This window comes from Drosophila takahashii, chromosome 3L, assembly GCF_030179915.1.
Source record: "Drosophila takahashii strain IR98-3 E-12201 chromosome 3L, DtakHiC1v2, whole genome shotgun sequence".
NCBI classification, from domain to species: domain Eukaryota; kingdom Metazoa; phylum Arthropoda; class Insecta; order Diptera; family Drosophilidae; genus Drosophila; species Drosophila takahashii.
The window spans coordinates 1716478-1739165 of record NC_091680.1 but is presented as its reverse complement, the minus strand read 5'-3'; the positions used below and the strand labels follow the sequence as shown (position 1 = coordinate 1739165).

Sequence of the window (22688 nt, the reverse complement as noted above, 5' to 3'; positions counted from 1 at the left end):
TTTTTAGTTCGTTTCGCTGATTCGCAATAAAGACAAGTTAAGAGCTTAATTCCTTTGTTTTGAGCAGCTTTCTCCTAATTTTGATATCTCCCAGTCACAATTGTAACCTAAGGCCATAAAATTCGAATTCGTTTAATAATCGCCTATCGTGAGCTCAATTCCGTGGAGGCCCTAGGCTCAAAAAATTTGTTTAATCGTTATGACATTATTGTATTTGCCAAATTTTTAAGTTCTCTCGCCTTTGGAGACGGAAGTTTGCATTATTTGCTTGTAGTTTTTTGTGTGTGTTTGCATATTTAAATTTAGAGTCATTGAGCCACCAGTTTGACTGGTTGTTCGAGCCTCAAGTCGAAGCTGATTGGAATTATAATGAATTTGTCTGCGTCTGCATATTATTTGGCTTTGACCCGCTGTCATTTTTTAGCTGTCTGTCAGGCGAAGCATTAAGTTTACTTTCTACTGCGAGGAAAAGATATATATTTTATGCTGTGCTGTGTGTGCAAAAGTTTTTAGCTTCCCACTGATATTTATGGCTTTATCTTATAGATAAGCGAATTTAAATTAGGCAAATTCTGTTCAGCAGATTGGAAAGCATTTCAAACAAACGAAGTAATTAAAAGTTAGAGATATAAAGGTTTTTGATTTTAAAAGTGAAATCTTATTCTATGGGTCTGGTTTTGGTAAAACCAAACTGTCTGAAGAATTCGCGGTTTTTGTTTGCATAATTGTGTTATCAAATTGCATTCTTTTTTGACATGTTAGACCGTTCTCTTCTGAAATCACAATAAATATGTTACAAAAAAAAAAAACAAATAAAAAAAATAATAAAAAAATTGTATAAAAAACATAAATAAAAAACCAATCCCTAATAATAATACGTTAGACCATCCATATATTAAATCTCGATTGCTATGTGCTATGTTGCTAAAAAAACAAAACTAATATTAACGCGAATTCTTCGGGATTGACAAAAATCCTTACTGTTCGTGTAGTACTAGGCAAATGAAAGTAAGGACTAAGAAGTGATTTCTTTTTATGCAATCATTTTATTTCGGGTCAAAATCGGCTTAGAAGCAGTCATCGATGGACGGCAACCATCCGCTGCAGTAGTGCCAGGTGGACCAGGCGGACCATCCCTGCTGGCTGAGGACCTTCTGGGCGCAACGGACGGAGTGGGTGATGTCGTCGGTCAACAGGGCATTGCAGCTCAGGCCACATTCGTTGTAGGAGAAGCGACCGCTGGGAGGGGAGCACCAGTAGTAGTCGTTGATCTGGAAGATGCCGTAGTCGTTGGATCCGTTGTAGTTCTCGGGACCCACCACTCCGGTGCGGTAGGAGCTCTCGTGCTCGGCAATGCAGGCCCACTTGTTCAGCTGATCGCGGGGAACGCCCAGGTTGGACATCTCCCTGGCCAGGGAGCAACGGTCCATGGTGCGACCGAAAGCTGGGGCGGCACAAGCCAAAGCAACCAGAACGATGAAAGCCTTCATGTTTGAAACTGATGTGGGATCCCAAAAACCCTGCGCTTTTATAGCCGGAAAATTATCTATCGGGCGGTTATCTGTGGAGTATTTTTACGACTAATCTGGACGTGTTGAAAGTGATCGCTTGGAAATCAGACCATATTGATAGTACCACCTGGAGTATTCGATAATATGAATGAAGTATTACGGAAATTCGCTGGTGAATCCCCTTTGCCGTTTAGACATTTGACGTCAGGTGGACAGAGGACAGAGGAACCTGCTCTCTGAATGGATGCAAATTGGTGGAAGCAGCTTTGCTGATATGGAGGACTGGGTCTGTTTGCCTGGCCAATTGGCCCCTGATCTCAATTATGGTCTTTGTCTACCCCTTTGGCTTCAATTAGCTTGGGTCCAAGCAAAAGGCCCGCAACTATTATTGCCCCACTCCGAAGTGCGGTTACCCAATCGCATCTCGAACAATTGCTTCATTTGTCAGGGCCCGTCAAGGTGTCCAACATCTGTTGATGGCCTGGCTAATGTGGCTTTAAAGCGGTTTCCAAAAGAAGGAAGCCCAATCTTCGAGGAAAAGGAGGTGCCGCAAAAGAATGTCTGAAGATCGCGTGAAGAAAGAAATTTCTGTTTTCTTTTTCTTTTATTTTTTCTTTTTTTTGGTTAAGGCTGAAAGTAAGTTGGCCATTCGCTGGGTAGCGTGTGTGTTCGATAGCACCTACTCCTCCCTTTGGTCGTCGGACCTGCAGACCGTGGCCAATGCATAAGCTGTTTAACAATTGTTAAATCAGACCGGAACAGATTTTTCTACACTCGCTTTTTCATTTTTCAGCCTGATTTTTGGGTCTCTGCCACGACTGTTATTTATTTATTTACAAGCTGGTTTCTTTTGTTGGCCTCTTCTTTGTCTTCGTCGGCAAACGGACAAAGTGGCATTGTTACTGGGGATTGGGGCTGCTCCCCGAGATTTGAGACTTTGAAGACTTTGAGGTCTCGTGCCGCTGCCAATTCAATTTTCACTTCAATTTTCCATGACTTACAGTTAAACGTAATTTGTTTTCATACTCTTAAAAACGCACACGCACCTCTAAGATTTTTTTATGACTTGGTATTCTCGAGAGTTTCTTTCTAACTTGAGTTTTTTTTGTGTGTGGGCGTCACAGTTCAATGTCAGTGGTGCCCACACGGGGGATTTACATATCTAGATTTTGGGCAGTCAGCTAAGAAAGAAAGAAAGTCGGGTAGCCATTAGCATACAAAATCAGAGGCATATACCATCCAGATCTTCCTGACCCTCTAACTTAGTTAAAGAAACTCTCTAAACTACTACAAACTGGCTTACCTATTTAGCCTATGGACTATCCTCCCTGGAGAAGCCGGGCTTCCAGTTCAGGCTCCGAAAATCCAGACCAGATACAGCTTATTGACCCGATTCCGAATTGGGCCACTCACTGCAGAACGTTCTCAAATTCTACGAAGACGATGATGATGATGATGATGGCTAACATCCACTGCACTTTGCGTCGTCATCGAACGCGAGGCATATAAATTGAGGAGATGAGGAGATTAGCACGAAGCTCTCCACTCCAAGAACTCCAAGAACCAAGAACCACTCTTATTATTATGGTGGATAGATGCTGCAATAGGCCAGTTGGGGCCAGTTCTAGCCGGGTCCAGTACTCGTTTTACCGTTAGCCGCAGAATGCACACACTCCACTCGCGATGCTGTTAGAGCCCAAGAAGAACCGAAAGAGGGGGGCTATGTTACGTTTAAAAGGGGGCCCGGTTGCCAATACCGCACTTTTCTAACCAATCAAACTCGTTTCTTCTGAGAATACACAATAGGAAAATTCATATCGCGTAATCGTCAGTGACACTTGATGTTCAAGAGGTGTTTGAAATGGGGAGTTCACTACCGTTTAGAGAAGAGGTTAAGACAACCCACTTTTGGTGGCTTTCGAATGATCGATCTGTCGATTGAACTTGGCTAGACTTTTTCGAATATCATCTAGCTAAGACATCGTTCGTCTAATTGTTAGCCTAAACCGAGATTTACAATCGCCTCTTTGCGATCCACACGTCCGCCTCGAACTAAAGTCACGCACCAACTGATCCGAAGTTGAAAACTTGGCCTGAACCCAAAGACGAGTTTAAAAACCGAAGTGGCCGTCGGTAGAAAAGAAGAGATCGCGAGTTAGTTTTCCCTCTCTCGGCTGGTTGTATAAGACCCTCTTTATAAGACCCCTAGCGTTGTGAGCAAATGAACAACGGTAGCAACTGCACACCTCCAAATTAACGAAGACTGTCAGGCGCCTGAGGGAATCTTCGATTCGATTCTTGGAGCACGACCACAAACTGTGATTAAGGAGAAGAATGTGCAAAACCAGGCCCCATTAGAATTGAACCCAATTTAGCCAGTAGAAGTGTGTTTACCAAGAAATCGAAATTAAAGTTTAGAAAAAGCATTTCGTAGGGGCATTAAAAAAAATATTAAGCTGACAATTTCAAGAGTTTTAAATAAATTCTTGCACAATTTTAGTTTCACAATTAAACGACGTCGGTTTAATATGAATATTTAAAAGAAAAAGTGGAAAGGATAGTATAAACTACTTATTTTTAATTTGATTATAATTTTTTAAAATTCTGTATCGAATATTATTGTTAATATTTTTGAGTTATCGGCAACATTTATAAAAAATACTTTCTTAGAACTCATTTTTAAAAGAGTATGATGAAAGAAATCGCAAATATGCTCCAAGGCTTCTTTTCGGTTTTTGAAATGTAATACTTAAACAGAGTATATTTAACTTGATAAATTCTCCCTGAGTATTATTTGGACTTTAATACGACTTTCCAGTGTTTTAAGACCTTTTAAATTTAAATCATAGAATTTTTTGCTCTTTTGGATTCTTTCTTTCAAATAATTCTAATGGGTAAATAACAAGGACATGCTATTTTATGCAATCATTTTATTCAAAATCAAAATCGGCTTAGAAGCAGTCATCGATGGACGGCAACCATCCGCTGCAGTAGTGCCAGGTGGACCAGGCGGACCATCCCTGCTGGCTGAGGACCTTCTGGGCGCAACGGACGGAGTGGGTGATGTCATCGGTCAACAGGGCATTGCAGCTCAGTCCACACTCGTTGTAGGAGAAGCGACCGCTGGGAGGAGCACACCAGTAGTAGTCGTTGATCTGGAAGATGCCGTAGTCGTTGGATCCGTTGTAGTTCTCAGGACCCACCACTCCGGTGCGGTAGGAGCTCTCGTGCTCGGCAATGCAGGCCCACTTGTTGAGCTGATCGCGGGGAACGCCCAAGTTGGACATCTCCCTGGCCAGGGAGCAACGGTCCATGGTGCGACCGAAAGCTGGGGCGGCACAAGCCAGAGCAACCAAAACGAAGAAAGCCTTCATGTTGACAATTCTCGAAAACTGATGTCCAAACAGAGAAGGCTTTGTGTTTTTATAGCCAAATCTTCTGCTGATAGAGGGTTATCAGGCGATACACGCTTACTGATACGAACTCCATTTTTGCGCAGCGATCGATAATTTTAATTAAGTGGAAGCATGGAAAATTTGCAGCAGCTGCTAAAAGGGTCTATGTGCAAGCTATCACTCCCGAAAAAAATTGTTTATATGAATGATCAAAAATATCAATGGGGACACTTGGCAAATAAAAACTGTCATGGAATACTCAAGACATATCAGTATCAACCATCTAAAATATGTGGGATCCCCTTGATTACTTTTGCTTTGGATACCTGTGGTATTAAACTATTATTATGAAACGGATATCTTCCTCAATTTCTAAGTATTCTTTTTTATTAGTTGAGTCCAGGGTTGTTAGTAATTATTTAAACTTTTAAAATGTTTATATCATTTTTGGAATAAATAACATTACGAACATAGCCTGAAAAGTAAATTTATTTTACTCATAATTTCCTAATAAAATCTTAGCCTAAATGCAAGCAAAGTTTTTCATTGCTTTTAGTTACTTTGATTTTACTAAAGCCTGAAAGTATGCAATGTATCCACAGCGCACAAAAGCTGTCTGCTATGCCGTATACTTAATATTAAAAAGTATTCAGTTCTGCTCACCTGTCAACTATCGACTTTCCCGCTTCGTACATGGAGTCCAGGGAATAGTCGTCGCCAATGGAGCTGTAGACATTTGTCTGTGTCCCCGTGGTCCCCACATCGCAGTAGCTGCAGCTGCAGCAGGAGTACTGGGAGCAAAACGAGGAGGCATCTATGTCGGTGATGCCAATGGAGCACTCCTCGTCGAGAGGTCGCTGGATGGTCGGCTGCAGTTCAATATCCACATTTACATCCGCGGGTGCCTCTTTTTGGGGGGAGTCCCCGCGTTGCGAACGACTGTTTGAAGAATTGAAAAAATTAGTATGGGTGTTATGACACTTGCTTCGGGCGTTATGACACTGGCCTGAAATTCGGACAAATAACTGGTGTTTTGATGTTGGGAAAGTGGTGCAAATATCTTTATTTACAGTAGATATTTATTTTAAAGAAAAATAATTGAATAACACTTTATTTTATTTTATATAGAAAATAAATTAAACAATATTTTATTTTATTATTGTTATTTTATTTAAATTTATTCTGACTTCTAAATTTTAGACCATAGCATTTTACTTTTATTTGGATCAAACAATTTCAATGATTGCTATAATAGTCTTAAAATTGGCCGTTATTTCGATAAGTGCTGTATAAAATGAAGTGGATCTAATCGTTTTCAATCAAAAATGTAATATTTTTCCAATACACCAAGTCAGCTGTATTTTAGGTCAGTGTCATAGCACCATAATTTTCCATATCGAACCAAATCTTTCGTCTTACCTCTTGGTGCGTGAGTCCATTGTGTCCATGACCACGTTCCAGGTGCGGTGAATCAAGTAGAGCAGAAACAGAACCCTCGACGTCTCTCCGTTTGGATTGTGCGGTGTTGCATTATTACTCGATGCATTCTGTCCGCCACCCAAACAACTGCTTGAGCCCAAACGCTCCTGGTTTCCTTGGTTCTTCTGCTGCGGGGGATCATTTTGCTGCGGATGGCGGGCGGGCAGGGTCTTGGAGCGGTACTCGTTCTGTAGACAATACTCCCTCTTGTGCTGCTGATATCTTCGCCGGGTGTTGAACCTGGAGGTTCCCTCCCCTCCAGATGCTCCCTCCAAGGCGGCCAAATCCACGCCCCTGCTGTTGCGATTGCCCATGTTACAATCCTACAAAGTTGCGGATCGACGATCGTCAAACATTGCCTAATGTGACAGGGACATGGACAACATATGTTAGTGGGAAGTCTGCTTGGCTGCAACGACGAGTATCAGTAGTGACACAATTCTCCCAACCAGTTTGGATCGGCGGCTTGGCAGAAAAAAAGTGAAGTGGCCATCGCGGAATTGGGTCACCGACGAGTTCTTAACTTTGGTATTGGGGTCACCACACCAGAACGCTAGAACAAATGCCTGTAGATGGCCAAGCGTCGTCTTGTAATTATGATAAACTATACATCCCATTGGCGAAATGATGGATTGCATGGACCAGTTTGGACATGATCCTCGACAGCTCCTCTCTGCGAGGCGTGGAGGCTGTCATTTTGTGGCACATCTAATGGCACACGCTATCTATCAAGCTAAATTAAATCCAGGCCAGACAATCGAAGACTCATTAGTCGTCGGCTGAGGGGCCATACATCAAATTAGCGCCCTTGCCGCGATTTGTACGTCCAGCACTTGCGGCTTGACCCACGAAACACCCGAAATGAACTATATACTTGGCTATACAAGCTATATAGAAACCTCAGATAGGCTTATCTGGCTTATCTGGTGCGGCCCACTGACGTAGCAAACGTGACCGCTAAATGACAATACACGATCGCCGGAGCAACCACGGGCACTATCAGTGGCCACCGGCCGAAAGAGGGCTGGATTTATCAGTGGGGCACAGTGAAAGGTGCTCTAGAGGGATTTTTAGTGCACAGAAAAAAATAATTCAAAGATATTTATTGGTATACCTAATATTACAATTGAATAAAGTAGAATTTATATGGAAAGTAACATTCTTTATTTATTTCTCTCTCTTTAGTAACACTATTTCGAATTTCGGTGTGCGAAATTACTGTGCGATATTTGTAACTCGAACTTATGTCTATTCAGAATAATATTTTTATACAAATGAAAATAGTTATATCCTCGAAAATATGCTACTTCTTTCTCTTACCATTTTGTATTTTATCAAGCATATAAAATTCATGATAGATGGATAAGAAATTTCACCAAAACGATTGTAATATTTTTTTTTGTGTACGAATCTCTTTTATCGGTCACCAATTAGTTTTTTAAAAACCTATTTGATTAGGCATAAATTAGGGAGCAAGTTTCTAGAACAACTTTCTTGCCCAGCGAGCTTAACAAAGAATATGTAAATGTGAGCCATAAAATAGAGCAGCAACCAGTTATTTTAGGGTCTCCTAAAAGGTCTGGGCCCTTTAGAACCTTTTCGTTCCAGTGAAAGTGACGACAACGAAGTGGAAAGTTTCTTCGGAAAGCAATAAAAAGTGGTTGGGGTACGTTGACTAAGGTCGTTAAGTGGAGGGGCTACTGTAAGTGAATTAACCGCATCATAAATGTGCCTTCCTGACATGCGAATTAAGCGTGAGACTTGACGAATTGTTATTATGGTACCTCAACCCCCCTCGAGAACCTGAAGAAATCTCCACTCTAATTAAACTAAATACGGCACAAGAGAAGTTTATCTTATCAAGCGAATGCACCCTGTACGATCCGACCAGCAATGTTAACTATAGGGCAAACTGGTAGCCGCTCGGCTACTCAACTTTAAAAAACGAGAACCCATCTGGTTTCAACAGACAGTCGTGTTTGCAACGATCTAGCGAGCGGTTGTAGAACTTTTTTACGAGAGAAAGGAACTGGGGAACCTGAATCCAGAATCGTTAGAAACGAGGCCAGATTATCAGTAAGGAGCAGAGTAACTAGGACACACAGAACCTCCAGCCAAAATGAGCCAGAGCCAACTGAGCACAGAGCAACTGCTCTTCGAGGAGAAGCCGCTGTATGTGCCCCCATTGTCGGAGTTGCAGAATGGTGAGTTCTCAGAGTTCCCAGAGACTCTGGATTCTAGCTTAACAGAGATCCCAGAGATAACAATACGTGCCATATAGCAAATGACCTTCAGAAGAACGGTGCCGAACTTTCCATAGCCGGTTTTTCGGTTGGTTCTAGGTTTTTTATGTTTTGTGTTTTGCGTTTGGCGTTTCTCTGTTTTCATTGAGCAATCCAAAACACTAAACATATGATTGAACCTAGAGCTTTTTGCACTGATAAAAAAGGAGGAAATACAATAAGAATCATATTATAATATTAAATTTAAACTATATTATAATATTAAATTTAAACTCCTTTTAAAGATTTTAAACCTTGATTTTATTATGAAAATATTAAATTTAAGAATACAAGTTAATTTAGGGATTTAAACCATGATTTAAATATGAAATTTAGTTTATATCAAATATTAAATATTATTTAATTATGTACAATTATTTTTAGGGTTTTTAAACCTTTATTTTGATTTGAAATTTGTTATTTGTTAAATTCAGAACTATTTAATGAAAATATGACTAAAATTTAATTAAATATGTTAAAAGTAAATATGCAATTTAAAATGATTCGTAAGCATTATTATGTTTTTTGTACCCAATGGTATTAAATATTATATTTTAAGTATTAAAATGTAATTACTATGTTATTTTTTTATCAGTGCTGTTAGCTTTTGCTCTACGTTGTCTAGATGGAGGTCGAGATAAAGCTCTCTAATAAGTTTCCCACTCTCAGTTATACAGGGTGCCTTGACGGCCAACTTTGCCCAGGTGGATGTGAGTGTGGGTCCCTGTCCGGATCTCAAGGAGAAGAAGTTCAGCCTGGTGGAGAGTGGACTGGGTGGCAAACCCACTCTGCTGGAGGCCGGTGGTCCTCCCTTCCTGCTGCCTTTAGTGCAGCGTGATAAGCTTTATAACATCGCTGAGATTACGAGGAAAATCCAGGGTCCTGGCAAGATTTTCGCAGTGGGTGCGGGTGCAGGTCCCTGGCCCATTCGAGGATCCAACTGCGAGGGCATCTTCAATCTCTCGGTGAGCGAGAAGAATGAGCTGACCAATGGCAGCTACACAGCCACCGTGAGGGGAGAGGAGGAGAAGTGCGTGCTGGAGAAGATTCCCCACTCGGAACCCCGTTGCGCCTTGCTCCTGAACCTCTTCCTCAGCCAGGGAAAACCAGGTCAGGTGCTCAAGATCACCGCTAAACAGCGAACTGGCGAGCAGAACTTCATCGAGTGCATCAGGAAGGGTCTGGAGAACCACTATGGCGATAAGGTGGTGGGTCTGGGAGGCATCTTCGTGATCAAGAAGGGTGCCGCCCACCAGCACGTGATGCGGGACTTCAGCAAGACCCCTATAAATAGTGATGAGGAGGTGAACGAGTGGCTCAAGTTCTACGAGATGCCCGCCCAGCTGAATGCCGTGGGCACTTTGGTGACCAAGGAGCACGACCTTGACCTTCGCCTGCAGCACTTCCACTCCTTCTCCTTCGAGAACTGGGGAGGTCACTACCATTACGACACCACGCCCGATATCGTGGAGTACGAGGCGTATTTGAATGTGGCTGAGAGGGTAGTTCGAGTGGACAAACCAGTGGCCACTCACAAGGTGGGAAGGGATTAGATCTTATCTTCTATAGTATCTAGTTGTAGACGACTTTTCCATTGCCTTTCCGAACTTTAAACCCCTCATAAATAATAGTAAATAAACAAAACATAAACTCGAAAATAAAAATGTTGTATGTTTTTGGTTTATAAAGAAAATTATATGTGATTATCAGGCTTTACTAAAAATAGGTGCTACTTTTAGTGGTTCCTAACTAAATTTTTATTTTAATCAAACAAAATACATATCAAAGAAAAAACTGAAATAGTGAAACCACAAACTATATTTTCTAAAACAACCACCAAAATGATATATCAGTGGAAACCCTGTATCAGCAGAACCATTATCATGACAGCCGTTCGAATAGTTGACATTTTTACCAGACGATGGTATTTCAGTCAGTCGCTGTTTTACCTCCAGCAGGGAAAGTTCCCAAAATCATATCGGAATATTTGTAGAGATAAGATGAGCCAGAACCAGAGTCACCTTCAAACGGATCAGCTGCTCTTCGAGGAGAAGCCACTCCATGTGCCCTCACTCTCGGAACTGCAAGCAGGTGAGAACCACTCAGAAACGTTGATAAAAATAGTTTATAGCTGTCTTAATCTTTAGTTATACAGGGTGCTTTGAGTGAGAATTTCAGAACGGTGGAAGTGACTGTGGGTGCATGTCCTGATCTTAAGGACTCCCAATTTGGTCTGGTGGAAAGTGGTTTGGGTGGCAAGGCCACCCTACTGGAAGCAGGTGGTCCACCCTATTTGAGGCCCCTGGTTCAACGTGATAAGCTCTACAACTTAAAGGAGATTACCCGCAAGGCTCAGGGTCCTGGAAAGATCTTTGCTGTGGGTCCCGGAGCAGGTCCTTGGCCTATACGTCATTCAAACTGCGAGGGGATTTTTAATTTCTCACTCGATGAAGAAGATAAACTCGCTCAAGGTAGTTATACCGCTACTGTGAGGGGCGAAAATGAGGAGTGTGTTCTGGAGAGGATTCCCCAAGACGAACCACGTTGCGCTTTGATCTTAAATCTCTTCCTCAGCGAGGGAAAACCAGGTCAGGTACTCAAGATCACCGCAAAACAGCGAACTGGTGAGCAGAACTTTGTGGATTGTATGCGAAAGGGTCTGGAGAAGCACTATGGCGATAAAGTGGTGGGTCTGGGAGGCATCTTTGTTATCAAGAAGGGTTCTGTACACCAGCATGTGATGAGGGATTTCAGCAAGACACCTATACACACCCAGGAACAGATCAACAACTGGCTAAAGTTTTACGAAATGCCCGCCCAACTGAACGCAGTGGGTACTTTGGTGTCCAAGGATATGGGATTGGATCTCAGGCTGCAGCACTTTCACTCCTTTTCCTTTGAGAACTGGGGAGGTCACTATCATTATGATACCACCCCTGATATAATAGAGTACGAGGCCTATCTAAATGTGGCTGAGAGGGTTATACGAGTGGACAGACCTATAAAAACTGATAACTTAGGAAGAGACTAATATATCATTCCCTTTAATTACTGAACCCAAAAATAAATATCTTCCAAGAAAATGGTTTCGGTTTCTGTCTCATTTAAATCGCATCATTTGTGGAACAAACCCCCCGAGGGATCAGACTTTATGTAATTGCCAAAAATTAGAGCCGCTTTCTTTGAGATGCAAATCGATGGCTAAATGATCTGTACGCCACTTGCTGTTCGATACAGATACAGATATACTGGTGCTATTTTGACGAGAGTCTGGGGCCTCAGAACTTCATGGTTGGCCTAATGAGAGACGGACTATGCGATACGGACGTCTAGCTAAGCAGGCCGTAAATAATGCCCCAAACATGCAGAGCTATCTGTGTTTTTCTTTTTGCACCGCTGGCCATTAATTATTTAATAACTTTGATTCATGCAGAGCGAAAAACGTCAGTAAAACGTTTTTATGGTTTATTTTTCTAAAACTGGCTGGGGGAATAAACTGAATACTAAGCCTAAACAACCCGTTTGTTGTGACAGTTACAAATCGATCATATAGTTAGATCTTAAGATCTATAGATAGACTTACCCACTCCCGCTGGGGGACTCTCCCAAAAAAAATATTCCTATTGTTTCTTCTTAACGGGTTTCCAATATTTGCATTTAGATATTTATTATTCCAGATTCTGGTAACTGGTAACCCTTTTCTTATATGAAAGTAGCACTCTTGGCCGAAACGAAACCCGCGCACACAAACAAATAAACCAAAACTTCCATCGATTTGATCCAATTTAATCTTGGGTCCGCGGTGAAATGCAAATGCGATTTCTTCGTCCCACGAAAAAAAGAAAATCTCTTTTTTGTTATTGTTATAACCGTTGTGGTTGTGGCTGTGGCATTGGTAACCGTTTTTGTGGCCCAGGCTTACTCGTTTTATTCATATTTTAAACACACCATTAGCACTTTTTATTAGCTGCCTCGCTTTGATTGACTCGCGATTCACTCCGCCTGATCTTCACTTTGTCGGCTGTTTTTCAGATTTAAAGCTCTTAGTTTTGGCTCATAGATTCGGATTCACCATATACGAACGCGTCTGGTCGGCTGAAACGCGAGTTGCAGACTGAATGAAGTCCGCGATCAGATGGCTCGACTGAAGCCACCGGTCGGAGTAGCTTTTCACATGGCTCTTTTCATCGGCTCGGCTCTTCAGGCGCGTAGATAGCGAACTTGTTTGGGGGATTTCTACAAACATCGGTTCTATCGGTCCATTCATGCACTCAAAGAAGCAGTAGCCCCGAGATTAAGCGTGACTTTTCAAGAGCAGCACTAGGAAAAGTTAGCTGTTAGAAACTTATAGTAATGTGCATTTTGTTTTAAAGAATTTCTAAAACAATTTTATATACTTATCAAAAAGATATGGGTATTTATAAGAAACTTATCTTAATTCTAAAGTATTGTATATTTGAAAATTATATTAAAAGTTAAAAAACTATTTTGTAAATATTTCTAAATATTACAATTTTTGTAAGCAATGGAATAAAACAATTTTCTAAATCTTAGAGCTTTTAGTATTCAAACTATACATTTTTGTAAGTATATAAAAATATTCTATTAATGTTCTATTAATACTCTATTAATATTAATATATTATTTTCTTTTTTGCCTAAAGAAAAAATTAATTTACACTCTTTTTTTTGCATATTAATAAGAATGTATGAAATTAATTTGTCTAATTACTCTTCTAAATGATAGATTATAATCTTTCTGAGTGATGAGAGAGTTCTAATAGGCCTCTCCAGACCCCTTTTGATATCGGATCAGTTTGACAAGTCTATTGCCGCCACTGCCGCTCCTCTGATAAATCAGGTTGGCTTTTCGGCTGGTCTGTTTTACAAGCGTTTTTAAATTGAAATTGTCGTTTAATCTCTAATTGGCCACATTTGTTGATAGCAGAGCAGAAAAGAGGCTGGGGCCAGTCGACAAGTGCATCAAGCGAGTGCCGCAGCGATTTTCCCAACCCAAAAGAAAAACCAAAAGCAACCGAAACCAGTTCCCACAGCCAACCAAAAGCAAAGTCGCTGCCAAGGCTGCTCGGGGTATATGGTTATCCATATCCATTTCCATTAAAAGCGACACGAATTTAGTTAGTTTTAGTTTAGTTACTCTGCTCCTGTTAGAGCCAAAGGCCCAAAGGCCGTTTTAAACCAAGCCCACAACCGCAACTCGTTCAATGAACCACCTCCAAAGAAAGTAACCAAAGCTGCGGGCTGACTTCATAAAAATTGCATAATGATTGATGCCCCAAGGCTAAGTGATGTATCGCCATTATAATAGCACAGCAATTTATTCTCCATTTCTCTGGGGCGTTTTTTATTAATGTGTGATTGTTTCTTTTTTTATTTTGGCACAGATCCGGAATTAAAAATGCGCATAAAAATTAATGGCCAATTCTGGATTGTAACTATCATAAGAAGTAACTGAACACACTCAAAATAAATATTTCAGGCTACTTGGAATAATATTATCTTACAACAGTACTCTAAATAGCTATTGTCTTTATACAGATAATATTTAAAAGTGATCATTATTTATGTGCCATGTAATTTAATGTAAATAAGCAATTAATTGCTTTTAAGAGATTAACCGGCATATTTTTTAACTTAAAGCTAAGATAGTAACTAACTTTTAGGCTGTATAAGAATTTTAAAATATTTAATAGTATAATTTTGGGATGCTAGTAACTATCTATATAAGTACCAAATAAACTACCAAAATCTAAAATATCGTTGCATACTTCTTAATAAAAATTAAACTAAACTATTAATTACTCACCTTTCTTGGGCAATAAAAATAACGCAATCCACTTTGATTTATAGTTTTTTATATATATATTTCTTTTGTATACATGTACAGTATATATTCGTCTGCTTAGAACTGGGCTTTTATTGAGATTACTTGAAAATGTAGCAGCTGGTGTTCGATATTGTTGAGTCTCTGAGTAACTGAAAGATTGACATAACTAAACAAAGATCTCTAGATTACTTTGGCCTCAATCTATTTTGTGCTTTTGCCAGGTTTTGGGGTCTCGAGTTCCATAAACCAATCTAAATTAATCACTTCTGATAAACACAATAGACCCAACTTCCGATACAAAATTCTGGGATCTTCAAAGTACTTTCTAGGGATTTAAACTTATTGGTTGTGCTTTGGTCTATATGCTATGTGTACTCGTGTGTATAAAGGGGGTTCCTATTTAAGGGGCAACTATTGCTGATTGCTTGAAGCTTGAGTGTCAAGTGGGAGTTTGGAACCAAGGCTAACTATTTACAGGTCTAAGATCTTGCACAATTTTTAGGAACGGTAAAATGATAATAATCTACAGCTAGGGTTTCTATTGCGAGCTTATTGAATTTGTTTTATAAGATTCTCTTTGAAGAAGAGCAAATATTTCTTGAGATTTATCTTTTTTTTATTCGTAATAACCGCACAAAAAATATATATATCGTATTGATTAATGAGAATTCCTCGACTAGAAGCACAAACCGCAAATCTTTCGCAAGCCTACTCAATGTAGATGTCCTCGATGGGATAAGCGGTCTCAATGAATTTCTGATAGAATCGCTGGAAAGCACGACTGAAAGAAGGGTGGTATATGTGAGGTATGTTTTAAGGAGGCTTTACTGTACTGGGACTTACCCCACTGCCTCGGCCACTGGCCTGGTGGACTCGGAGCCCTTGAAGACGTGACAGGCGAACCGCTGAACCGTGGGATGTTTGGTGATGAAGCCAATGAAGCGGTGATCGCGAGGGTGAAATGCACAGAAGGACACGTTCTTCAGGGAGTAGAAGTAGTCGATGCACGGCTTCTTGTCCTTTTTGTTTTGCTGTTTGAGGGAGAGAAATGAAAAGTGGGGTTTTATTAATCAGTTTTGTTAACTTTAGAGTCTTGGTTCTTAAATAGTTTCATAGAATTTGTCTGTTGACATAAATCTAAATAAATTTCCAAAATTAGTTTAAGAAGTATTAATAAAATAAAAAATAATATTATACGAAATTTAAAATGGTGCTTTGAGTTGAATCAGGCATTGTTTGATATAATAATCAAAAGGGTTTTTTTAAATCATTTATAAAAGTGTCTAAAATTATGCAGTAATTTTTTTAAACCTGTCTTTCCCATCGAACTTATTGATTAAAAATAAACCGATGCATACTTTTAGACACCTTAAAAAGTAAATTTAAAAGTCTTTATATTTTTTTTGCTAGTAAATGGAAAATGTCCTTGTTTTTTCAATTCGCAAGCATTTAATTAATGCTATATGACAATATAAATTCCTTGTTTTCCTTGTTTTTTCAATTCGCAAGCATTTAATTAATGCTATATGACAATATAAATTCCTAAATTTCAACTAAACTGCAATTTTTATTTAAAAATGTCATGTAAACCTTTTGAATTAGAATAGTTCTTTAGGTTTTTATACCTTTTTTGGAACATTTAAGCAAGTGCCTTTCCTATACCCAAGCTCTTCTACTCACATTCGGTCCCGATCGGTCCACCATGCGCAGTCCCTGGTCGGAGACCTCCAGGATGCAGGTCTGTCCGGTGGGTGAGTTCCCGTACTCGCCGACAATCTTGCGCACCGCCTGGCAGACGACCCCGGTGCCCTTGTGCGCCAGCGTCTCCACGGAGCCCAGGTAGCCGAGCAGGTAGCGCTCCTTCTTCACCAGCTGCACCGTGGGATCGAACTCGTTGTAGTCCAGATCGACGGCATAGGCCGAGGGGAAGATGCCCTGCCTCCCAGTCCGCAGATTCACGCCCTCGCACCACAGATCCTCGGCCTCCTTTTGCACGTAGATGGCGTCGCCGATCTCCAGCTCGATCTCGTCATGGTGCCGCGGCACAAACTTGTGCAGCCCCCGGTGGGTGGCCTCCAGCATCTCCAGCTGGCCGAAGGGCACGCCCCCAAAGGGCGGGGGGAAGGGCGATTGCGAAACGGGAGACGTGATCTGCGGCGACATGCTCTTGAAGTCATTCGGCGAGTGGGCGGTGCTGTGACCGCTGTCCACGTCGCCCAGACTCTGCATCCTCTCCGAATCCGGACTGGAGTCCTCGTCCATTAGATAGCCGCATTTGAGGGACAGGAATGAGCGCTGTTGTCCACTGCGAGCTGCTAAAGGAGGAGCAGCTCCTCCTCCGCTGCCACCTCCATTATTGCGGAACTCATCGGCCAGGGAGCCAAAGTTGGTGCCACCTAGAAGATGCAGAATGGAAGCTGCAACGAGGCCATGAGTGGGTTAGCCCGAAACTACGAAGGGAGATTAAACTAGGACTGTCCGGTAATAAATAATATTTATAATAATCAGGTTTTACATCCTTTAGGTAATATAACCTCTTTAAAAAGCGTTAAAAGTATGCTATGAATTTTTAACGCCACCCTTCTTTAAGTTTTCATTAATTTAAAGTATTCAAAATATTGTTGCATACTTTTGAGCTCCCTTTTAAGAGATATCAAAGATTTTAAGAGATATCAAATATTTTAAGATATTTTAGCATTCAACAACAAATATGCAAAATATTTTATGAACATTAGCCTTACAAGAATATTTTCTCTTAATTAGAGATATAATTGCGAGATATATTTTGATTTAAATTTAAAATCTCTGTAAAAAGTGCTTGAAAGTATGCATTTATCTTCAGAGTTCGAGATACTAAATATAATGTAGCATACTTTTAAGCATCTTTTAAGAGATTTTAAAGATCACATGAATATTTTCTCATTTACTAAAGCCCCTATTAATTTCTAGCCGGACTAGCCCCCTAACACTACTGGCATGCAGGACATTCTAACAAGGAACTAAGTTATTTCCATCCCACTTACATTTCTTGTTTTTCGGGATTTCGGGCAACTTGCGACGACGACGCGTGGCAGCCGAATTCGGGGCCAAAAGATCTGTACTAGCTCCAATGGTCACAGGAGCACTATTGCCGCCCAGTCCACTGGTGTCCATGCCCAGAAAGCCACCAATTGCATCCTGATGATTCAACGGATGATGTCGGTGCGAGTTGAACGAGTCGTTGGTGTCCAGGGATCCATCCGAGGACAGAGTGACCTTCAGGCCATCGCCCAGCTCATCGTCCTCCACTTGGCGCAACTTGGGCTCGTGGTCCACCAGACCAATGCCGTCCTCCTGATCGGAGCCATCGCCATCGCTCTTCGAGGAGTGCGAGTCCTCCAGGTCATCGTTGGGAATTAAACTGGGGAATAGATTTTTTTTTAATCAAATAGTAAATCGAATTGTACGAGTGTCTAAAAGTATGCAGTATTTTTTGGAATCCATCTCTGGCATTCAAAATATATTTTAGCATACTTTTAGACACCTTCTTAAGTGTTTTCAAAGCCCTAGTGATTTTTGTTTTCGTTCTCAAACTTGAATACATATATATTTCTTCAAGGATACCGACTACACTTTTTTTTGGGGGGTGCTCTTCAGGACACGTGCTTCATCTAAGCCACCCTTTACTTTTCTTACTTCTTTTAATTAATCTATTTTTTAAACTTACGAGTAAAATGCATGGGGATTATTTTTCTTGCTGCCTGCTCCACTTCCAAATCCCGCAATCGTATGTGGCTCAAAGATGGGCCTGTGGAACTCCTCGAATTCGCTGTCGGCCATGTCGTTTTGTGACCAGGGCTCCCAACCAGCTGCCACGCCCACAACTACAGGCTAGCTGGGGCTCTCAATGAGTTCGATTTTACACGATTTTCCTTAAGATTTCACCCGAGTATTATGGAACTTTAAAGACTTTTCGGCCAGCGGAGTCAGTTTTTTCACTTTACTTGCGAAAATCGATAATTTCCTTGACGTCGCTGGCGAACTCGAGTGTCCCCGTCTGAATTCCAGATGTGAGTGGTGCCATATAATGCGAAATAGTGGATGCCCAAGTCGGGGAAATTTGGGACTTTCAGCTGTCAGGCGTAAGCTCTCTCTCGCTCTCTCTTTTTCTGGCTATAGAGAGAGCCAAACTTGTTTTTGTTTACCGCTGGCAGGGCAAAGGTTGGGGGGTCAGCGGCATCCGTCTTGTAAGTTGCTCTCCTGGGGGTTGACAAGTAGCGCGCCTGCGCAGTGACTCACATCCGCTCCAAGTTTCTTGAGTTACGGGGGTGACTGACGAATTGCAATGCTGTTGCGCTTGGGGCACGAAAAGTCAGGAGCGGTTTTGGCAAAAAAGGGGTGGTTGTGGAAATACCAAGCCTTATATTTGGTAAAAATACTAATTACGTATAATTTAAATTAAATCCGTAATATACAGAACAATATACTAAGAAACCCTTAAACAAATTAACAGTCCGTATGGCCCCGGTGCAGTATCAGAACTTAATAAAAGATTACAAAAAAATGTTCTTGCTCAAACTGAATTTGTATTTCATCGTGCAACACGCGTTCATTGCACATGCTTCTGTGAGGAAGGGTATTATGTAGGGATTTGTGAACAAATTGCTCCTGCCCCGGCAGCTCCTGCAGGACCACCAAGTGATCCTGCCGCTCCGCATGCTGCGGCCACTAATATCTGTTTTGTTTTCTGTCCTTCCGGGGTTCTATAAAAGGCTTGTTGCCTATCACCATATGTAGGCGAACTTAAAGGATGGTTAAATCCTACTCCAATTTGTCGTTTTTCAATGACGTGGTCCATTGCTGCGACTCCAGATGTAGGCAATCTTAAAGGATGTTGAAATCCTCCTCCAATTTGTCGTCTTTCAATGACATTGCCCATTGCTGCGTAGAAGCAAAGAACTACGAAAAAGAAGAGCTCTTTCTTGAACCACATTATTGAACGAATTCTTTCTGAAGTATAATAACATTTCTTATACTGTAGCGCATTTTTATACTTTCTGCGCAAGACAAACAATCCGGTTTCAGCAAGAAATTTTTTGTATTTTGCGCAGTCGAGTCATAAATAAAAGATTATTTCAAACGAAAACCACATGCCCATTCCGTTTTTCCACAGAATAAAACATCCGGTTTCAGCAAGAAATTTTAAATTTTTTTTATTATTTTATTTATTTTGTCCTATGCAAACTACTTAAATAAAATACAAAAGAAAGTTAGGAAGAAACCCTTACAGAAAAATTGCTTTCTTAACAGTCTGCAAATACTTATTATATGTTAGATCTCCCCGTTACATAGTTGGCCATGATGATAAGCTATGATCTTTGGTTTTAAAAATAGGACATAGACAAATAAGCCAAGATAAGTCGCCTTTATAGCGCTATTCTAAGAAAATTTCTTAAGACTATTGTTATTAATATTTCCTATGTTAATATTTAATGAACAGGAATCTAATCAAGCATTGAAACATGTTGTCATATCCAAGGGTATAAATACTCCGAGACATCAGATGGAAAGTTCTCTCACAACAGCTGCGGCACCAGTTGCGACGACCTCATCAAGGACGACATCACCCAGTCGGTGAGATGTGCCCAAAAGGTCCTGGCCCAGCAGGGATGGTCGGCCTGGTCCTCCTGGAACTTATGCAGTGGCAACTCGCCATCGATCGATAGCTGTTTCTAATTGAAACTTTCTGTCGGATTCGTCACAATGTTGAACTTAAATTGCACATTTGTATGCACTTCACATTCGTTCAAGTAAAATAAAACACAAATACTATCTGAAAGCTAAATTTACTGTATTCGTCATGGTTTTAACTATCAAATAAAAACACCTCTTAACGAGGTAAAAAACTAGTGACGAACGCACCTTCAACATACAAAAGTTCTGATATCAACATTTGTGACGAAAAATTATTACACTCGTCATTAAATAGACTTTCTAATATTTTCTCATTCGGCCCGCCCTAGCAAACTATTCCAGCCTTTTTCCCTTCACAGGCATTTTCTATTGCAGCGTGCCGAATGAGAAAATATTAGAAAGTCTATTTAATGACGAGTGTAATAATTTTTCGTCACAAATGTTGATATCAGAACTTTTGTATGTTGAAGGTGCGTTCGTCACTAGTTTTTTACCTCGTTAAGAGGTGTTTTTATTTGATATCAGAAGTTTTTGTTTGTTTACTTTTGCTCTCATAGGTGCTAATATAAACATTTAAATTTAAATTGGTCAATCATAATTTGTAAGCCATTGTATTTAAACAAATTAAGTTAAAAAGTATTTCAAAATACCTTTTAAACGAGGTATGGCACATGTCTGTACCTTTAGTAGTTTAGAACTTACAAACTAACGAAATTTAGCCATTTTTAGCTTTTTTCCCGCTAAAGTAGCGGCTTTTTCCAAAAGTCGTAGAACAAAAGATTCCTATATGGAACTCTTAGGTGCAAATTTACTGATTCCATGACCCTAAAATACAGTTCGGATACCCTCACACAAAATTCAGTCAAATAAAAACACCTCTTAACGAGGTAAAAAACTAGTGACGATCGCACCTTCAACGTACAAAAGTTCTGATATCAACTTTTGTGACGAAAAATGATTTTAGATGCGACTAAATAAGTACGCTACCTAAAATTTACTCGTTCGGCCCGCTTTAGCAAATATTTAATATCTACACGAATGTTTTTCTGTTTTAGCGTGCCGAATGAATAAATTTTAGGTAGCGTACTTATTTAGTCGCATCTAAAATTATTTTTCGTCACAAAAGTTGATATCAGAACTTTTGTACGTTGAAGGTGCGATCGTCACTAGTTTTTTACCTCGTTAAGAGGTGTTTTTATTTGATATAATAGTAGTCGCCTTCGCACACTCTCCTGGTGCGCTTCGTCACTACATGGACTGCCGTCCATAGTGATATATATATGGAATATGTATTCCGGGACACGCCCGGTAAAGATAAGCACGTAGTGGTCGTCGTTTCTAGAAACGATCGCGAAGCGAATAAAACGCAAGCTAAAATTGAAAGAAAATTCAGTTGGTGTGGAAATCTCATTGCAAGCGCAGCGTTAGACATTTTTGTGAGCTAATAATTAAAAAAACCTAACCGGAGGTCTGTCAATAAGTAACTCGAATATTAATAATATAACTATCCATTTAATAAATCAGTTTAAAAGATTAAACATCCAAAGAACTTAATTGCCCAAGACAAGCCCGATTTGTTGTTTTGTTTAAAGTTAATTTTAAAGCAGATAACTCAAAACACCACAAAGAGTGCAAATACGCGGAGGCACTGAATCAATATTAATCATTGGACATCTGAACTAAATACGTGAACTCTTCTTATCACATTATTCTAAAGTGCACATCATTTTGAACTTCAGGGGTATAAATACAGCAAGACCGCCGGCATAGTAAAATATTATTTTACTGACCTTCAAACCATTCGCATCACGATGAGAGCTCTTCTGGTGATTTGTATCCTGGCTCTGGTCACTCCCTCTATCCTGGCCCGCACCATGGACCGCTGCTCCTTGGCTCGGGAGATGGATAATCTGGGAGTTCCCCGTAATCAATTGGCTCGCTGGGCCTGCATTGCCCAGCATGAAAGTTCCTACAGAACTGGGGTGGTGGGACCGCCCAACACCGATGGATCCAACGACTATGGGATCTTCCAGATCAACGACCTCTACTGGTGCCAGCCGTCCAGTGGCAAGTTCTCCCACAATGCCTGCAACATCAGGTGCGACGACCTCCTGACCGACGACATCAGCAGGTCGGTGAAATGTGCCCGAATGGTCCAGCGGGAACAGGGCTGGTCTGCCTGGTCCGTGTGGCCCCGCTGCAGTGGACAACTGCCTTCCATCGACGACTGCTTCACCTCAGGAAAATCGCTGACCGATCGTCATTTCTCCAATCAATTTGGAGGGGACAGCTTTTGCAAATTCTAAATAATTTCAATTTTGTGTGGGAATTGTGTTAATAGGATGTCCAATTGACGGAGAAGATTTTATTAAGCGGGAAAAGTATTTACACAAGACTAATTAATAATGCGCATTTTTGTATTCCTTGTCAACACAATCTTTTTGTTACACTTTATAATCCGGTAAATAAATAGCATATTCTGAAACAAAAACATTCTGGAG

General features: G+C 40.6%; 7 protein-coding genes across 9 annotated transcripts in view; 3 read left to right on the top strand and 4 right to left on the bottom strand.

Moving 5' to 3' along the window:
• The window catches only part of mwh (multiple wing hairs), a 32260-nt gene extending 19395 nt beyond the window's left edge, over positions 1 to 12865 (bottom strand). Inside the window, exons 1-3 of one of the 2 annotated variants that reach the window (XM_017137706.3) lie at positions 12251 to 12865; positions 6326 to 6744; positions 5570 to 5845 (exon numbers count right to left, since the gene is read on the bottom strand). In XM_017137706.3, the coding sequence (XP_016993195.3) occupies positions 5570 to 5845; positions 6326 to 6699 (650 nt within the window). In that variant the 5' untranslated portion in view covers positions 6700 to 6744; positions 12251 to 12865. Of the gene's footprint in view, positions 1 to 2814; positions 3570 to 5569; positions 5846 to 6325; positions 6745 to 12250 lie in introns of those variants that run through there. The other variant, XM_070215629.1, reaches the window with a different exon arrangement.
• Positions 1027 to 1514, bottom strand: LOC108054671 (lysozyme A/C). The gene has a single exon (XM_017137718.3). It carries the CDS (start codon positions 1488 to 1490, stop codon positions 1068 to 1070), a length of 423 nt encoding a protein of 140 aa, XP_016993207.2. The 5' UTR covers positions 1491 to 1514; the 3' UTR covers positions 1027 to 1067.
• Positions 4427 to 4910, bottom strand: LOC108054647 (lysozyme A/C-like). The gene has a single exon (XM_017137694.3). The coding sequence runs from the start codon at positions 4883 to 4885 to the stop codon at positions 4463 to 4465; it is 423 nt and encodes a 140-aa protein (XP_016993183.2). The 5' UTR covers positions 4886 to 4910; the 3' UTR covers positions 4427 to 4462.
• On the top strand, positions 8344 to 10289 carry LOC108054664 (ester hydrolase C11orf54 homolog). The gene is made up of 2 exons (XM_017137709.3): positions 8344 to 8589; positions 9337 to 10289. The coding sequence occupies exons 1-2, from the start codon at positions 8505 to 8507 to the stop codon at positions 10218 to 10220; spliced, it is 969 nt and encodes a 322-aa protein (XP_016993198.3). The 5' UTR covers positions 8344 to 8504; the 3' UTR covers positions 10221 to 10289.
• Positions 10298 to 11698, top strand: meep. Its single transcript, XM_017137708.3, has 2 exons — positions 10298 to 10758; positions 10815 to 11698. Exons 1-2 carry the CDS (start codon positions 10509 to 10511, stop codon positions 11696 to 11698), a joined length of 1134 nt encoding a protein of 377 aa, XP_016993197.3. The 5' UTR covers positions 10298 to 10508.
• A 1660-nt stretch (positions 12866 to 14525) lies between the features above and the next one.
• Positions 14526 to 18585, bottom strand: Aplip1 (JNK-interacting protein Aplip1). Of its 2 annotated transcripts, none has more exons than XM_044394387.2 (5): positions 18221 to 18585; positions 17538 to 17914; positions 16195 to 16910; positions 15358 to 15545; positions 14526 to 15295 (listed from the first exon to the last, which is right to left on the bottom strand). In XM_044394387.2, exons 1-5 carry the CDS (start codon positions 18331 to 18333, stop codon positions 15223 to 15225), a joined length of 1467 nt encoding a protein of 488 aa, XP_044250322.2. In that variant the 5' UTR covers positions 18334 to 18585; the 3' UTR covers positions 14526 to 15222. The 2 variants fall into 2 exon arrangements, with proteins under 2 accessions (XP_044250322.2, XP_016993251.3); XM_017137762.3 differs by having other exon boundaries at positions 16195 to 16931; positions 18221 to 18583.
• Positions 18586 to 21501: 2916 nt separating this feature from the next.
• LOC108054696 (lysozyme X-like) lies at positions 21502 to 22678 on the top strand. Its single transcript, XM_017137755.3, has 2 exons — positions 21502 to 21655; positions 21927 to 22678. Exon 2 carries the CDS (start codon positions 21999 to 22001, stop codon positions 22491 to 22493), a length of 495 nt encoding a protein of 164 aa, XP_016993244.3. The 5' UTR covers positions 21502 to 21655; positions 21927 to 21998; the 3' UTR covers positions 22494 to 22678.
• The last annotated feature ends 10 nt before the right edge of the window (positions 22679 to 22688 follow it).

Coding starts and splice junctions, on each gene's coding strand:
- LOC108054647 (XM_017137694.3), bottom strand. CDS start 4,885: ATGAAGGCTTTCTTCGTTTTGGTTGCTCTGGCTTGTGCCGCCCCAGCT.
- meep (XM_017137708.3), top strand. CDS start 10,509: ATGATATATCAGTGGAAACCCTGTATCAGCAGAACCATTATCATGACA. Junction 10,759..10,814: donor ACTCTCGGAACTGCAAGCAG/GTGAGAACCACT, acceptor CTTAATCTTTAG/TTATACAGGGTGCTTTGAGT.
- LOC108054696 (XM_017137755.3), top strand. CDS start 21,999: ATGAGAGCTCTTCTGGTGATTTGTATCCTGGCTCTGGTCACTCCCTCT.
- LOC108054664 (XM_017137709.3), top strand. CDS start 8,505: ATGAGCCAGAGCCAACTGAGCACAGAGCAACTGCTCTTCGAGGAGAAG. Junction 8,590..9,336: donor ATTGTCGGAGTTGCAGAATG/GTGAGTTCTCAG, acceptor TCCCACTCTCAG/TTATACAGGGTGCCTTGACG.
- Aplip1 (XM_017137762.3), bottom strand. CDS start 18,333: ATGGCCGACAGCGAATTCGAGGAGTTCCACAGGCCCATCTTTGAGCCA. Junction 15,546..16,194: donor TGGACCGATCGGGACCGAAT/GTGAGTAGAAGA, acceptor TCCCTCAAACAG/CAAAACAAAAAGGACAAGAA. Junction 15,296..15,357: donor CCAGTGGCCGAGGCAGTGGG/GTAAGTCCCAGT, acceptor CCCTTCTTTCAG/TCGTGCTTTCCAGCGATTCT.
- LOC108054671 (XM_017137718.3), bottom strand. CDS start 1,490: ATGAAGGCTTTCATCGTTCTGGTTGCTTTGGCTTGTGCCGCCCCAGCT.